Source organism: Ambystoma mexicanum, chromosome 5q (assembly GCF_040938575.1).
Source record: "Ambystoma mexicanum isolate Mex_15411 chromosome 5q, UKY_AmexF1_1, whole genome shotgun sequence".
Lineage (NCBI taxonomy): Eukaryota > Metazoa > Chordata > Amphibia > Caudata > Ambystomatidae > Ambystoma > Ambystoma mexicanum.
Window position 1 is genome coordinate 973,137,011 of NC_090933.1, and position 17,299 is coordinate 973,154,309.

Below are 17,299 nucleotides of genomic sequence, written 5' to 3' on the forward strand. Positions count from 1 at the left end.
ATGGGCCTCATTACGACCCAGGCGGTAAGTTACCGCCTGGGTCGTACCTTTACCACCATGGCGTAAACTACGTTTACGCCATGGTGGTTGGCGGACTTACCGCCCCATTCCGAGGTGAGTGGGGCGGTAAGTCCCCATTAACCCATTTACCCTTCCCCATTCCCATTTTTGCCCCATAGGGCATAATGGGAGTGGGGAAGGCGTTAATTACGCCACCGTACATTACGGTGGTGTAATTAACAACAAGGTCCCTTAGCGCCATGGATTTTAACACCTGCTAAAAGCAGGTGTTAAAACCTCCATGGCGCTAAGGGACCTCGGAATCAGTCGGTAACGGTCGTCGCGGTTTACGCCGCCGTAAACCCCTTACCGCCTGGGACCTAATGAGGCCCAATGTGTCTTGGGTTGACTGGGTGAGTGCTGTGCACATCAACATGATGGGGTGGATTGATGGTTACAAAGTGAAAACGTTTGTTGAATTGTCCCACCTGTTGTTTTTTGAGAATTTTTTCTGAAGCCTGTTCACCAGAGCTGCGTCAGTATGTGGCTGACCAGAACCCTTTGGATCCCTTTAAGCTGGCTAGGTTGGCTGACAAGTGGGTCTCCCACTGGTTGTCCCCTCAGGACTCCAGTGGGAAGGACAAGGACAAAGAAAAGGGGACCACTCAGAAAGCTGAGGAGTCCCAGATGCAATCACAGTCTATTAAACCAAAACCTTCCTCTCCTAAAACCCAAAAATCTAGTGGGGATAAGTCATCTGTGGGTGGAAACAAGAGTAGTCGTCCACCTGCTGCAAAGCAGGCTCCCAGTGGTTCCAGTATTGTACCCAGCATTCCTGGCACCTGTTGAGAATGTGGGGCTCTGGATCACAAGATGGGTGACTCCAGGTGTAAAGGTAAGGCACTTGGAGTACATGCTGTCAGCCTGAGCTACCCTTACCCCATGTCTGAGGTGGAGGCCACTGTCCTCCCCTCCTCTACACGGATCATCTTCAGTGCTCCTGTAGAGATTTTCTTACTATCCCTTGGGGCCTGGGACCGGTACGCAGAAGTACTGGCGACTATCCCGCAGAACACCCATAGGTATTTGAGAAGTGTCCTCTTGAATGGCCAGCCTTCTACTGGTTTAAGAGACACTGGGGCAAGCATGACAGTAGTGGACAGGACCCTGCTCAAGCCAGAGGAGTATGTAGGTGCTCCTCTGAGAACCGGCAGGTTAGCTGGTGGGCCTCCCAAATTATAGCCTGTAGCCTTAGTCACAATCTTGATTGGAGACAAGACAGCAAAGCTTCCAGTCCTGGTTCAGGACAGTGTCCCTGCTAACATTCAGTTAGGAAATTATCTAGTAGAGTTGGGGTTTATCTTGGATTGTCTCCCCATGACTGCTGCTGCAGTCACTAGGTCACAGGTGACACAGGGTCTTGCTGTGAGTCAGGTACCCGATCCAAAGGCAAGGCCTAAGGCAAGAAGACAGAAGTGCAAGAAGGCCACCTCTGTGAAGGGGGCTCCTTCTCTTCCTGCTGTTCCTACAGCACCCATTGGGATTCATGCTCCGGACGGGCTGGGTCCAGTGGAAAATACAAAGTGAACTCCTGTGAGAGAAGAGACAGAAGACTCTCCTGTGGGAGAGGGTCTCAACCCAGTCGACCACCCCGACCTTCAATACGTGTTTGCTGAAGGGGGACCCTCCCGGGCGGACTTCTGTAAGGTACAGAGAGAGTGCCACTCTCACGAGGGTCTTAGGAAACAGGCCCTGTCCCAGGCACAAGGAGAAGAATCCTAGGACATTTCAGATCTATTGAGAGGGTGAGCTCCTTGTTAGTGAGCCCACTAAGCCTGAACCTGGTGCCCTCAAGAGGTTGGTGGTACTCCAGGTTTACAGGCCCTTCCTGCTGAAGTTGGCACATGAGGTGCCCTTAGCTGGTCATCTTGGTACCAAGAAGACTAAGGAGAGGCTCTCTGCTCATTTCTACTGCCCCCGGATGGGAGTAGAAGTGGAGTTCCACTGCAGGACCTGCCCAACTTGTCAGTTGTCTAGCAAAACTGGAGGCAGTGTCATTGCCCCACTGCAGCCATTGCCAGTGGTTGGCACACCGTTTGAGAGGGTGGGCATTGACATTGCCGGTCCCCTTGACCCTCCCACTTCAGGTGGACATCGGTTCATCCTGGTCTTGGTTGATCATACCACCAGGTATCCTGAGGCTATACCCCTTCGGACTATTACTGCCAAGGTGGTTGGCAGGGCTCTCCTGGGCATTTTCACCCATGTTGGATTCCCCAAGCAGGTTGTCTCTGACAGAGGATCCAACTTCATGTCTAGTTACATGAAAACCATGTGGAAAGAGTGCGGGCTAACCTAAAAGTTCTCCACCTCTTACCATACCCAGACCAATGGTCTGGTTGAGAGATTTAAGAAAACTCTCAAGGGCATGCTAGGTGCTTTGGAAGAGCCCCTAAGGAGGAAATGGGATCTCTTCCTGCCATGCCTGCTGTTTGCTTGCAGAGAGTTACCTCAAGAGGGTGTTAGATTGAGCCCCTATGAGTTACTCTTTGGACATCCCGTGAGGGGGCCTCTTGCCTTGATCAAAGAAGGCTTGGAAGCCACCCCTCCAGGTCCCAACAACCAAGTGGGGAACTATGTGTTAGGCCTCAGACAGAGGATGACACAGATGATGGGTCAGGTAACAGCGAATCTCAAGGCCAGCCAGGAATTGAATAAATACTGGCATGACCTTAAAGCCTTGCAAGTGGATTGGACTCCTGGACAGGAAATCCTTGTGATGGAGCCTATCAAGCCTAGAGCTTTGGCAGACAAGTGGACTGGACCCTTCAGGATCATCTCCAAGATGGGCAAAGTCAATTATCTGGTTGACCTGGGAGCCCCTGAGGTAGCCCCTCAGGTTTTCCATGTTAACAGGCTCAAGCCTTTCCACAGGTGAGCAGAAGTCTCATGTCTCTTGCTAGCTTCACAGCAAGAAGAGGATGAGAATGAGCCCCTTCCTGATTTGCTGCATAGCAACCCTAAGGATGGCTCAGTGGAGGGAGTACATCTCTCTCCAGATCTGACGACAAAGCAGCAGAAGGCCTGCAGGGCTTTGCTCCGGCAGTATGCCTCTCTGTTCTCACTGACACCAGGCCTTACACTGTGGTGTAGGCACGAAATTGACACTGGTGACAGTGTGCCTGTCAAAATCAGGTGCTACGTATGTCAGATACAGTTAAGAACCACATCCAGGCTGAGGTCACCAAGATGTTGGATCTGGGTGTTATTGAACCCTCAACCAGTCCCTGGTCCAGTCCAGTGGTCCTTGTCCCCAAGGCAAGTTCACAGGCAGATACCAAGGATTGGAGGTTCTGTGTGGACTACCGAGGAGTCAATGGGCCTCATTACGACCCTGGCGGTAAGTTACCGCCAGGGCCGTGACTTTACCGCCATGGTGCTAACTACGTTAACGCCATGGCGGTAAGGGGATTTACCGCCCCATTCCGACCTTGGCGGGGCGGTAAATCCCCAATCCCCATTTACCCTTCCCCATTCCCATTTTTGCCCCATAGGGCATAATGGGAGTGGGGAAGGCGTTAATTACGCCACCGTAAATTACGGTGGCGTAATTAACACCAAGTTCCCTTACCGCCATGGTTTTTTACACCCACTAAAAGCAGGTGTAAATACCGCCATGGCGGAAAGGGAACTCGTAATTGGCGGTAAGGGGTCGGCGCAGCTAACGCTGGCGCTAACCCCTTACCGCCAGGGTCGTAATGAGGCCCAATGTCATCACCAAAACTGACATGCACCCATTGCCCAGTGCTCACGAGCTTGTGGACACCATAGTTGCTGCCAAATTTGTGAGCACCTTTGACCTTACCTCAGGCTATTGGCAAATAGCTCTGACGGACCATGCCAAGGAAAAGATAGCGTTCTCAACACCTGAGGGACTCTACCAGTTTAGGGTTATGCCTTTTGGGTTGAAGAATTCCCCTGCCACCTTCCAGAGATTGGTCAATCATGTGCTCAGTGGGCTGGAGGCCTTTTGTTGGACCTACTTAGATGATATTGCCGTCTACAGTTCCACCTGGGAAGAGCACTTGACAAATCTGGATGATGTGTTGCAGGCCTTGAAAAGGGCTAACCTCACTATCAAGGCCACCAAGTGCCAGATAGCTCAGGTTTGAAAGAAATTCTGTGTAGGGCACCTGTGTTGTGTTGTGTGAGCCTGACTACAGCAAACCCTTTATCGTCCGGATGGATGCCTGTGACACCGGAATTGGAGCTGTCTTGTCCCAGTTAGATGACAAAGGGAGGGTACATCTGATCATATTCATCAGTAGACAACTCAAGGGTAGAGAACTTGGGTGGGCTACTGTTGAAAAATAATGTTTCAGCATAGTTTGTAGCCTTAGGCATTTTAGGCCCTACCTTACGTGTTCTACCTTCAAGGTCCAAACAGATCATAAGCCCCCGAAGTGGCTTATGCAGATGAAGGGTGAGAACCCAAAAACTGCTCAGGTGGTCCATTAGCCTGCAAGGGCTAGCCTTCACCATAGAGCATAGACCAGGGAAGAGTCACGATAATTCAGATGGCCTTTCCAGAAGGAATGTGACCGTCTGGATGAGGGTGTCTATCTCGTGGAAGATTAGGCACCCTAACCTTAGTCTGGGGTGGTGGGGGGCGACTATGATGCTAGAAATGCATTGGAGGGACAGGGTCTCCCTGTTCTTGTCCTGTAGCCATTTTTCATTTATGTTCTGTATTGTATTCTTTCCAGAAGTCCATATGAGACTCCTGGCACTGCAGCTTTTCGTGTTTTTGGTTTGGTGTACAGACCGTTTGACGCCGTGGCACCGACGACCAGAGCCGCACGCTCCTTTGCCTAAGACTTTCTTTCACGGACGTGCTTGTCTGCACCGCCACCCACCTTATCCCGCCAGAGAATGCCAGGCCGCCGACGCGCTGAGGAGCATCCGCCGGTGGGTTTCCCGCCACCCAATGACCGTAGAAACGCCGGATGACTCGACGCCCTTGCTGGGCCACAGTTCTTCACAATCTCTTTGCGGTCCTGAATCACTGACATCGAGGTGCCCCGCACACCTCTTCCTTGCAGGATGCCTTCGCTTCGTCGACGATGAGCACCGCTGGGAACGAAGCTGCCGCCTCGATGCCGAGTTCACTTTCTTCGAGGGTTCTCTACAATTCGTGGCTCCTGCTTTAAAGGGAGCTGCTCAAGAAGGATCTGTCGACAACCCGACGTCGAACTCTGCTATTCCAGGTACATTGGGGTTGTAGAACTATCTTAGAAGGAAATAAGACTTCTAGAACAATATATGAACTGGGCTTGTGATATATCTTTACTTTACAGGTTGCCCAGGTGGGGGGATCTCCATACAGAACTGTGTCTAGTGGTAGGGGCCAGTATTCTGCCAATTGTTCTAACCAACTGCTTTCCTCCTATGTCGATTGTTGGCTGCCTTTATTAAGTGATCTGTGTGACGTTTGACCAGAGTATAGTTGATGCACTTTAATGAGATCTGATAATAATTGTGGTACCACTTTAGAGCTGTATATATTTGCCATTGATTTTCTGAGCACAAAGTGATTTATTGTGGTAGTGTACATAATCTTGAATATTAATTATATAAAGACTGTTTTTTTAACTTATACAGTGTGTGGACATTCCTTTGTGGGGGCTTGGGGACTACACTGTACTTAAGAACCAGCCTGCATCACCTCCTGAGAAGCTAGGCCTTGATTGCTCGACCAGCGCTACCGTATAGAGAATCATGGCTGGGGTCCTCTGTGCCTCTCCTCTGCCATATACAAAGTCGAAGTACAGACACCCCCTCCAGTCTTTACGCTGGTGACATCGGTGGGATGCTTATGGTTTTAGGAATCAGTGTATAACCGTGCTACTTACAAAATATCTGCACTTTGTTAAATTGAGGTTTAGTTGTGTACAAGATAACTACATTACAAGCAATGGAATCTATTGTGAATGGTAAATTGACTCGGATGAGCTTAGCGGCTCTCCAGAGTGCTTGTGAAGCCAGGGAGTTAGACTTTGTGGATAAGTCTAGGGCTGAGCTGATAGCTGCCCTGATGGACTACCAGACCGATGGTGAAACTCTTGAAGGGGGGGTTGCACCCAATGAGGACTCTGCCCCGGGGGTTGTCGCTGAATCTGTTTCTGGGAACGCCACCATTCCTGCGGCCTCTGTTCCAAACCCCCAGCCATGAGCTTAAGAAAGAGGAGTTGGCACAACAAGTGGAGCTCAAGAATAGGGATCTTGAACTCAAAGATAAGGCCCTTGAACTCAAGAACCGGGACACTGAATGTCAGCGAATCCAGCATCACCTCCTGAGAAGCTAGGCCTTGATTGCTTGACCAGCACTACCCTATAGAGAATCTTGGCTGGGGTGCTCTGTGCCTCTCCTCTGCCATATAGAAAGCACGAGTACAGACAACCCCCTTGTGCCTTTGCACCCTGCAAATACCAATTAGGCATCAGAAGTCTGTAGACTGAACCCTGTGGTCCGAGGCACAAAAGGTCACATACAGAATCACAAAGTGCTGTGCTTTGGGCTTCCAGGTTCAGGGCCTGCAGACCATGAATGGAGGCAGCCAGAGCCCGCAGCGGGTAAGTGCGGATGAGGGGCTGGAGGAAGCTGTGCAGTGGAGAGGAGTGCAAAGGACCGGCAGAGGGTCAGGAATAAAAGACGGACTCTGCAGCCTTCTTGGCTTGGACTCTGCAAGGTCCCGCCCTTTGAAAATAGATCCCCAATTAGGACCAATAAACTGTTGTTTGTCCTTCGTTAGGGAACCAAATACATTTTATGGTATTGCCTTTGCAACCATCTAGCATAATTTCATTGCAACAAGATGGGATGGCATAACATAAAGAACATGATATAACATAATATAATGGATGCAACATTTCAACCTCGGAACATGTACTCTCTTCCTGAAGCTTTGAGTTCAACAGACACTAGTCAGACCATCTAAAATGGTGATATGCATTCTGTGATAAATCCCCTTGTACGTCATACTTTCCCTCCTTTTCAATGATCATCAGTAATTACAATGTGCAATGAGCCACAAAAAGCTGGAACAATGAAAACAGGTTTGAGGATACTTACACTCAACACTGGATGCCACAAAAATTAAACATGACCACATATTAAGCTATCGTTTCTAATAATGTGTGTGTTTCATATTCCCTCCCTTTCCAAGAGCTGCAATAACACATGATATCATTACCTAATTGAATGACATCAATTTATCAATCTTGTAAGGAGGACAAGCAGAGTCCAATTGTTATGGGATTCAAAATTGCAAAGTACGGGATAGCCTCATGACAGAGGTGAATGCTTAACTCGTGAACTATCTAAAGGTAAGTATGTTAGTAGAGAACCTGAAGATGACAGGCCTCCTCTAGCACACTGAAACCATGTCAAAGCATATCTAAGCAAAGAAAAGCCGCTGTACCTGTTTTTGTCGTGGATTTTGAGGATTTCATGTGTTTGCTGGATCAGCTGTTTCTCTAGCTTGTTCGTTGATAGTGAGTTCTCAAGCAATTGGATTTCGAGCCTTGAGGTTTGGTTCAAAACCTTAAATATAAACACAATAAAAAATTACTTTGAAATGAACCAACATAATCAAGTAATTATTTTTACTAATCATAAGCCATCCATGCTTTCAAGAAAAAATACAATAAGCACACAGATTGTTACTGACCTCTTCTCAACCAATCAGAATGGTATTGACTGCATTTTGACTTCAAACACATTCAGGAAAACTACAATTTTCAGGCAACATTTATTTCAACAAGACACTTCTTGTCAGGAAGAAGTTATTTCTGTACAATATCATATCAGAGAGAAAGGTAAAAACATGAAAAAATGTATTCACTTTCTCATAGAAAAACTGTTCACTTTTATATGACGCCTAATGTATGCCCTTGTTAAACCAACTCCAATTTAATCAAGTTTGCAATTAAAATAGTCAACATATGAAGTCAATTTCGTTAAATAAACACTACAAAATAAAATCACATATAATGTATTAGTTCTCTTTTGTGTATTACTTCACCACTAAAACGCGCATCCAGGAAAGGTGCTTAGCCAATCAGGTTCCAGGAACAGCGGGCAGGTATACATATTCTCCACCATCTGCTTCCAGCCACCGAAAGCCCATCCCTGGGTGGCACCATCATTTTATTTATTTAATATGGAGAGACAACAGGGAGCATCTCTCTGTTGCCTCTGCACCCCCTACCCCAAAACAATCCTTACCCCTTACCCACACCCTCCCTCAATTCCCACTTACCTGCTGGATTGAAGATTTGTGCTCCGGTCCCGGCGCTCCTCCCATCTCCTGGCTTCTGCCATGGAAATGGAAAAGGGACTTTGTCCCTTTTCCTTATGACAGTGGCCATCTGTTCCCCTCGGGAGATTCGCTGCATAAGCGTTGCCAGTCTCCTGAGGGGGAAATAAACATTTGCACCACAGATAAACCCTGTGGTGTGTGAATGGCTTTCACCCCCACTTTGCTTGGGTCTACCTGGGCAAGGGCTCAGGCTGGCGGGACGTTAAAGGCCATATCCATCCCCCACAGTGGGGTTGAAAGCCACAATCATGTATTGCTACTACCACCAAGAGCTAATAGCCTTGTAGACCTCAGGAGTGGTCATTATCACATGGGATAGTGACCCTTCCTCAATTTATGACCCTCTGCTTTGGCTCGGGCAATAGCAACTCCTCCCTTTGTCTATAAGGGTATATTACAAATGTCTCACAATGCCATCAATGCAATTGTTACCAAGCAGTCCAGCACAATCAGAAATAAAATCCTTTTACAAATGTGGGACGTAGCTGTTTAATCTAATTATTCATGCAACTGATACCACTTTCAAGAGAGTGAAAACTATTCCTAGACAAAAAGATGGGTAATACACTATTTAAACAACCATTATTGAAAAGAATAATACTATGAGCACTGATAGTTTCTCCAGTTCGAACCTGTTGGAACAAACTTCAACTTACTGAAATTGGAATGGTTCAAAATTATTTGAATCAACAAAATGTCCCGAATCACAAGCTACTTATTTAGCTGAGCAAATTCAAGCAAAAGGTCCCAGAGAGGGTTGGCAACCTTTCATCCCTCTCAGAACCAGAACACTGGAACAAGACATCAGAGGGTACATGCACAGTCTTTCAAAACCTACTCTAAAAGCACAAGAATTAGAACTGTGTTTGATATATTACTAGATTGGGTTTGGGAATCTTAGCCAACTGGTTCTATACAAATAATTACATGGCCACTGTAGTGGCCATGTAGTTATGGTTAAGTTGGTGTTTCCATAGGAAGAGCACTTTTTGGGCGGCTTATAACTTCGCTCCCCCTGGACGAATCCTCACCAAACTTTGCAAATAAAGTATATGGCCCACTCTGAATATTTTTGCAAGGTTTGGTGAGGATTCGTCCATGGGTGGAAAAGTTTTAGGGGGGGTCCCAAAACTTTTTTTTTTCCCATAGACCGAATGGACGGATTTACACCAAATTTGTGGCAGGAGCGGCGGCCTGGTCCCAAAAGCCTGGTGTAAATCCGTCCAGTAGTTTTTAAAAAAATGACCAAAATGTAAGGCAAAAAAAATAGTGATATCTGTGTTCGCTTCGCGGACGGACTTCCCTGTTCGCTCCGCGGACAGCACCCCAATTGGCCCATGGCCTTGCGTCATGTCCGCGGACATGTGACGTGTTCGCTGATTGGACAGCGAGGGGCGTGGAGCGCGTCAGATTTTCTGTGGCGCCCGCCATCTTGTATTCGCCGTCGACCGCGTACAGCGCGGTGAAACGTGGATAAAAAATTGTATTTAGTGCCCTGTGTTGGTGTGTAAGAGTTTTTTGGGAGGGGGGGGGAGTATGAGATAGGTTCAATGCTTTGTTTTTTTATGTGCTAGACGTTTTTGTTTCGTTCGATTTGTCCGCGGAGAACACGACTGTTCTGACATTTTGTAAATAAACTAAATGGTGGGGTGTTTAGAGGATGGAGTATGTGTCATTTTTGTTTGCAAGGAAGGTAAAAATGAGCTATGAACACTTGCGGTGTACTTAATAGTTTGTAAATACACAAACTGGGCGTGTCCTCAGGACGCTGTCCGTATTGTAATCTGTCTAGTTGAATGTGTTCTAAGAACACTTGCGGTGTCCCGAAATGGTTGCAATTACACAAAATGGGGGTGTTCTGAGAACGTTGTTTGTATTGTTCGTTGTCAGGGTGAAAGTGTTTTAAGACCACTCCTTTTGTCCGCTAATAGTACAATTTCCTATGGGCGTCAACCGACTTTTTGTCCACTAAATCCGGCTGGTGTGCGCCGACATTATGTGATAATCCTATGACTGGCGCTTTTGACCTGGCTGACTTGCTTTTGCGACACTAAATCATATCTCCCGCCCCTATGTCTGATATTATCAAAGCATTCATATTCCCCGCCTCTCTCCGTGACGTTACAGGGTGCGTCATCAAACGCGCCCAGTCCTCTCCAGTCCCAAGTGACTTTACACAGAACCCAGAAGAAAACACATATTATGTCACAACACAGCGTGCCACAATTCGGAATATGAAACAGTGATTTAAAAGCAAACAGCAAGATTGTAAATTTTGTAAAGTACATTTATTTGACATCAAATGTTTAGAGAATATTCAGCAATTGGCATTTGTCTTTGTTGTCGATCCGCAAAAGTTCATGTTGAGGCACGCAATGTTCCTTTGCGGAACAGAGGGTGATAGATCAGCTTACAACTCAGTGCGCCACAATTCGGAATATGAAACTGTGGTTTAAAAGTAAACAGCAGGATTGTACATTTGGTAAAGTACATTTATTTCACATGAAATGTTTAGTGAATATTCAGCGATTTGCTATTGCCTCTGCTGTCGATCAGCAACAGTTTATTTTGAGCCATGCGTTGTTCCTTTGCGGTCGATAGGCTGTTGGTTTATGATAAAAGCAGTAAATGGTCGCTCTGATAATCGGAAGGTTGCTCCAACAACGAGCCATTAGACCACCCTATTAGTTGGTATGTTGTTTGTAGCCGCTAGTACTGCATAAGGGCATATTGGTCCTTGGCGATTGTCCCATAAAATGGTGAGGGTCATGAAGTTGCATATTTGGACCTGCTGTAACGCTCACCTGATTCCCACGGAGGTGCAGGTCTGGCTTCGAGTGCTGATGCTTCTTCAATGGTGAAGCGCAGGACTCTGAAGATGGACGGAAGGGCCCCTCTACTCTGGCTTCTCTGGCTCGCAGGAATATTCCCCTGTGCGTGAAAAGGGAGTATTACCTACTGACTGAGTTATGCTCAAGCCTCCCACTCTCTTCCAACCCTCCACGATACCCTTCCACGATTCCCTGTGAAGTCTCACCTTATGGTCAGGAAGGATGAGCTCTCCATCCTGCTTCTGATGCAGGGGCGCGTTGAAACCCAGTTACTTCACTGGATTGAGGATTGATGGGAGTTCAGGTAAGCTTGACTATTCAGGTAAGGCTCTGTAAAAGTTCTGTTGCAAGTTCAAAAGTCCAAGATGTTCATTGTCTTTTTCCCCTTAGGGGCCGGGGTTCGGAATGCCGGAGATATGGCACCGACCCGAAGTGAAACGTGCAGTTCCAGTAAATGACAGGTAAATTCCGGATGAGCGCTCGGGTAATGTCTTTGCATTCGCTCATTCAATGTCTTTGTCTGTTTTCCCCATAGGGGCCGGGGTCCGGAAAATGCCTGGAAGCGGCAAGACCCGAAATGAAATGGGAATGACCCAACAGGTAACTCTTAGAAGGAAACTGAGCTTTTCCTATTCCCTTCCTTCTCTCACCTTGTTCTTGTCTTTTTCTCTCTAGGCTCTGGGAAGTGGCTGTGGATCCGGATGATCGCTGCTGAAGATGGTGGCGTCCAGGATAGGTGAGTGAAATGCAGCGCTGCAGCGATCGTAGCGAAATGCTTTTAAAAATGATGTCTTCCTTTTCAGGATCGTCGGTGTGATGTCTCTGTGGTGCTGATTTACCAGGTAAGGTCTTTTGTCTCCCTTTGCAGGTGACCCAGGATACTGACAGGCGTGTTTGAGGTCCAGATGCAGGAGCCGACACGGTGAGCGTCCAGCTGCGAGGAGCAGAACAACGCGAAGCGTGAGTTGCTGATCGGGTGTGGTTTAAATAGCTTTGGAAGAAGTTCCAAGTGTGTATCCTTCCACCGATCAGGTATGTATCCTTCCCCGACCACACCCGGGTGGAAGTAGTCCCACAGGTAAAGTAGTTCCATTCAGGCCTCAAGAGGGCCTGGATGTGGCAGCATGGTCTGCATCAGGTAAGTGCACATTAAAACACTTGAACACATGTCTAGCTTTATGAGCCTGGCGCCTAAGGCGCCAGGACAAAGGTCCAACATGAGCCTGGCGACTAAGGCGCCAGGACTGCGTCCAAAGGGCCCCAGCTTGGGCCCACTGGCACTCACCTGGGGGAAATGATGCCTGCCTCTGGGGTTGCTGGGTCGGACCTGGCTCCTTGGAGGTAGGCATCATGACAGTACCCCCCCTCAAGGCCCCTCCCAAGGTTCTTTCCTCCGGGGGTTTTGGCTTGTTCGGAAATCTCCGGTGAAACCTTTGTACTAATCGAGGTGCGTGGACATGGTTACTAGGCTCCCACGATCTCTCCTGAGATCCATATCCCTTCCAGTCAACAAGATAGAAGAGTTTCGACTTTACCACCTTGGAGTCTAAAATGTCTTTAACTTCGAATTCTAATTCCCCTTCAATTTGAACTGGATCTGGAGGCTTGGACAATTGGGTTCCTGGTTGTACTGGCTTCAAAAGTGATGCATGAAAAACTGGATGAATACGCATGTTGGACGGTAGATCCAGTTTAAAGGCCACTGGGTTGATTATAGCCTTGATGGGATAAGGTCCTATGAATCTGGGATTGAAGGTTTGCGGGCCCTTGAGGGGTAAATGTTTAGTTGCTAGCCATACCTGGTCTCCTACTTGGTAAGGAGGAGTTTTACTTCGGTGCAAATCAGCGTTTTCTTTATACTTTTTCTTGGCTTGCTGTAAATGAGTTGCAGCTTCTTTGAAGGCTCGGGTTATTGTGAAATGCAGATGATTTACTGCAGGCATTTCCAGGGTCAGAGGTGGATCTAAGTCAGAAGTCCGAGGATGGTGACCATACAAAGTATAAAAAGGGGTTTGTCCGGTTCCAGAATGCACTGAATTGTTGTATGCATATTCTGCGATCCAAAGGATGTCTTTCCAATTTAACTCGGATTGGTGTAACATGCACCGAAGATATTGCTCGAGAGTCTGATTGGTTCTCTCGGTTTGTCCGTCGGTCTGGGGGTGGTGGCTGGTGGATAACCGCACATCTATCTGTGCTAGTTGGCAACACTTCTTCCAAAAATGGGAGATAAATTGACTTCCACGATCCGAGACTAATATGGAAGGGAAAACATGTATGCGAACTATATTCTCCTGGAATTCCTTGGCCAAGGTGGAAGCTGAAGGCAAACCCTTTAAAGGGATAAAGTGGGCCATTTTGCAGAATAGGTCCACAATTACAAGGATTGTGTTGTAACCAGCACAAGGAGGCAGGTCGGTTATAAAGTCCATTGACAGGGTGTGCCATGGTGCAGGTGGAATATCCAAGGGTTGAAGTAGGCCGGCTCGCCTTTTCTTTTGAGCCTTGTTTTGGGCGCAAATTCTGCAAGACAGAACAAAAGACTTTATGTCTTTTCTCCAAGAAGGCCACCAGAAGTGGCGTTTGATTTTTTCCTCCGTTTTAGCGATACCAGGGTGTCCTTCCATTAAAGATTCATGATGATGGGCAATAACAAGTTCTTGCAATTCTTTACTTGGCAGAAACAACCGCTCCTGGAAGTAGGGTAACTCATCCTTAACGGTGTAATGAGGACCCTTTTGACTCCATTCCAGTAAGGTTGAAGAGTCTAGAAGTTGTTTTACTTGCGTTTGAATGTCCTCAATAGTTTGCAATGAAGTTAAGCCTAAGATTCTTTGCTCAGGTATGATGGGCACAGGTTCTAAGCTCGAATTAGGTTCTTCCATGACAATCCGGGATAAGGCGTCCGCTTTTCCATTCTTGCAGCCAGGGCGATAGGTAATTACAAAATCAAAATCCGCAAAGAATAGAGCCCATCGGAGTTGTCGTGAAGATTGAGCTTTGGCCGTCTTTAAATACTGTAAGTTTCTGTGGTCCGTAATTACGGTGATGGTGTGTCTTGCCCCGAGAAGGTAGTGACGCCAAGCCTTGAAAGCAGATTTAATAGCCAGTAACTCTTTGTCGGTAATTGCGTAGTTGATTTCAGGAGGAGAACATTTCCTGGACCAAAAGGCCACAGGGTGTAGTTGGTTAGTTTCTGGGTCTTTTTGCGACAGGACAGCTCCCATGGCCGAACTGGATGCGTCGGTTTCCACAATGTAAGGGAGGTCTGGGTGTGGGTGCTTCAATACAGGTGCAGTGGTGAATTTGGTTTTCAGGTCCTGAAAGGCTTGTTCGGCCTCAAGAGTCCATTCAAAGCGTTTGTTTTTCTTTAGGAGAGCTGTGATGGGTTGGACTGTTCGGGAAAATTCCGGGATGAATCTTCGATAGAAATTGGCGAAGCCGAGCATGCTCTGAACTCCCTTCACCGAGCTAGGATATGGCCATTTGAGGATGGCGTCCACCTTTCGCGAGTCCATTCGGACTCCTTGAGGTGTTAGGATGAATCCGAGAAACTCAACTTCTGTGGTATGAAAAACGCATTTTTCGAGCTTTGCAAATAGTCTGTGCTGGCGCAATTTCTCAAGAACTGCCCTAACATGTTTTCTGTGATTGGATTCTGAAGAAGAGTACACCAGGATGTCATCAATATAAACAATGACACAGACATCGATAAGTTACCGAAGAACATCATTCATAAAGTACTGAAAGGCGGCAGGTGCATTGCACAACCCGAAGGGCATCACCTGATATTCGAAAATCCCAAATTTGGTGCGGAATGCAGTCTTCCATTCGTTGCCTTCTTTTATACGCACCAGGTGATAAGCTCCTCGGAGATCTAACTTGGTGTACACACAAGCGTCTTTTACCTGGTCGATAAGCTCAGGGATCAGGGGCAGAGGATAACGATTCTTAATCGTTATTTGATTTAGGGCGCGATAGTCTATACATGTTCTAAGGTCGCCCTCTTTTTTCGGCACGAAGAACAGAGCTGAGGAGACAGGAGACTTGGACGGGTGAATAAAACCATTGGCTAGGTACTGATCTAAATACTGACACAAATGCAGGTTCTCAGGTTCCGTAAGAGCATAAATCCTACTACAAGGTAGTTGAGCATTGGGTACCAGATCGATTTGGCAATCATAAGACCGATGGGGAGGTAACGTGTTAGCCTGTTCTTTCTGAAAAAAGTCTTGGAATTCTTGGTATTCTGACGGTAGCTGTACAGGGGTGGAAGTTGCTGAGGCTAGACCCATAGCTGGATTTCTTGGATAAGAAGTTGGTTCACAATCAGGAAAACTTATCTTCTTTGCTCGCCAGTCAATTCTGGGATTATGTGTTTCTAACCAAGGAATTCCAAGAATTACTTGAAATTGTGGGGCCTTGATCACATCAAACACGATTGCTTCCCGATGTCCATCCTGACCCACCAGTGTCACTTCAACCGTGGAATGCGTTACAGGCCCTGAGGCTATTTCGGTTCCATCTACTGTAGTAATGACATCTTGGGTTACTTTCGGGCGGAGAGGAAGCTTAATCCTGGAAGCCAATTCACGGTCTATGTAATTTCCAATAGCGCCACTGTCGATGTATGCTTTTATAGCATGCAACTGCTGAGGCTGTTTTGGGTCCACGAGCACCATTGGCATGACAAAATGCGAGGTCAAAGAGTTAGTTTTCAAGCTCGGCAAGCAGACCCCTACGCTTGTCGGGCTAGGTCGTTTCCCGAATCAGGTGTCAATAATTCGTTATCAGTAGCTCCAACCACCTTCTTAGGTGGTTTAACTGGACAATTTCGAAGAAAGTGACCGGAAGTTCCGCAATACAGACAAAGTTGCATTTGCCGCCTTCTCTCTCGTTCTTTCTGCGTTAATGGTCCTTTAACACCACCGATTTGCATAGGTTCGGATACGTCGGTACTCTTGGAGTTAGCGTGGGTTTTGATCGGTACTCGGGTTTCATACTTGAACAGATCTGCTTTTCTATTTTGAAGTCTGTGATCAAGTTGAACCACCAAGTCTATGTAGTCTGCGCAGACCTGGGGTGGGTTTACTATCTGAGCTAGAACATCCTTAAGCTCTCTGCGCAGGCCTCGATGAAACAATGTGATCCTTTTGTTTTCTGGCCATTCAGTTTCCACAACCAGTCTGTTAAAGGTGGCAACGTAGGGCAGAAGATCCTGATTACCTTGTCGTAAGGATAGCAGTTCGTTATCAAGGGCCTGTCCTTGAGAGTGTCGAGCGAACCATCTTTCCATGCTGGCCTGGAAGCCCTGAAAATTCTGGAGAATGGGATCATCCTGATTTACCAATGGAATAGACCAATCGGCAGCACTGCCACTGAGGTAAGAAAGAATAAAGGCTACCTTGGTCTGGTCGTTAGGGAAGGCTCCGGGTCTGCATAGAAAGTGTAAATGACATTGGTTCACAAAGACGGCATATTTCTTGGGATCCCCCGCAAAACGTTCAGGCGGGGCCAAAGGCATGTGTCCAGGTAGATTAATTTGTACCGGGTTATTCAAACCCATTGATGTGGAAATGTCTCCGTAATTAGGTAAAGGAGTGTGCCCTGCCTGGGCCTGTAATAACCTTTTGGCTAGGTCATCTGTTCTTTCCTTGGATAGGATCAGTTCTCTTTTGAGAGCGTTAGTCTCCTGGCGGGCTGAGTGCACCTCTGCCCGTAATTCCCCAAAAAGCTGGGCCAGCTGGTCAGTCTCGGAAGTCTCCATAGCGCCCGGGTGGGAAATTGTGGGTAGGCTTTGCGTTCTGTAATGCTCACCTGATTCCCACGGAGGCGCAGGTCTGGCTTCGAGTGCTGATGCTTCTTCAATTGTGAAGCGCAGGACTCTGAAGATGGACAGGAAGGGCCCCTCTACTCTGGCTTCTCTGGCTCGCAGGAATATTCCCCTGTGCGTGAAAAGGGAGTATTACCTACTGACTGAGTTATGCTCAAGCCTCCCACTCTCTTCCAACCCTCCACGATACCCTTCCACGATTACCCGTGAAGTCTCACCTTATGGTCAGGAAGGATGAGCTCTCTATCCTGCTT

The 17,299-nt window shown here is 47.3% G+C and overlaps 1 protein-coding gene across 3 annotated transcripts in view; it reads right to left on the bottom strand.

Annotated features, from left to right (window-relative positions):
• Positions 1-17,299, bottom strand: part of ANGPT1 (angiopoietin 1) — a 1,129,183-nt gene that overhangs the window by 559,125 nt on the left and 552,759 nt on the right. For all 3 annotated transcript variants that reach the window (XM_069621500.1, XM_069621501.1, XM_069621502.1), the window contains exon 3: positions 7,482-7,603. In XM_069621500.1, coding sequence (XP_069477601.1) covers positions 7,482-7,603 — 122 coding nt within the window. The remainder of the gene's footprint in view (positions 1-7,481; positions 7,604-17,299) is intronic.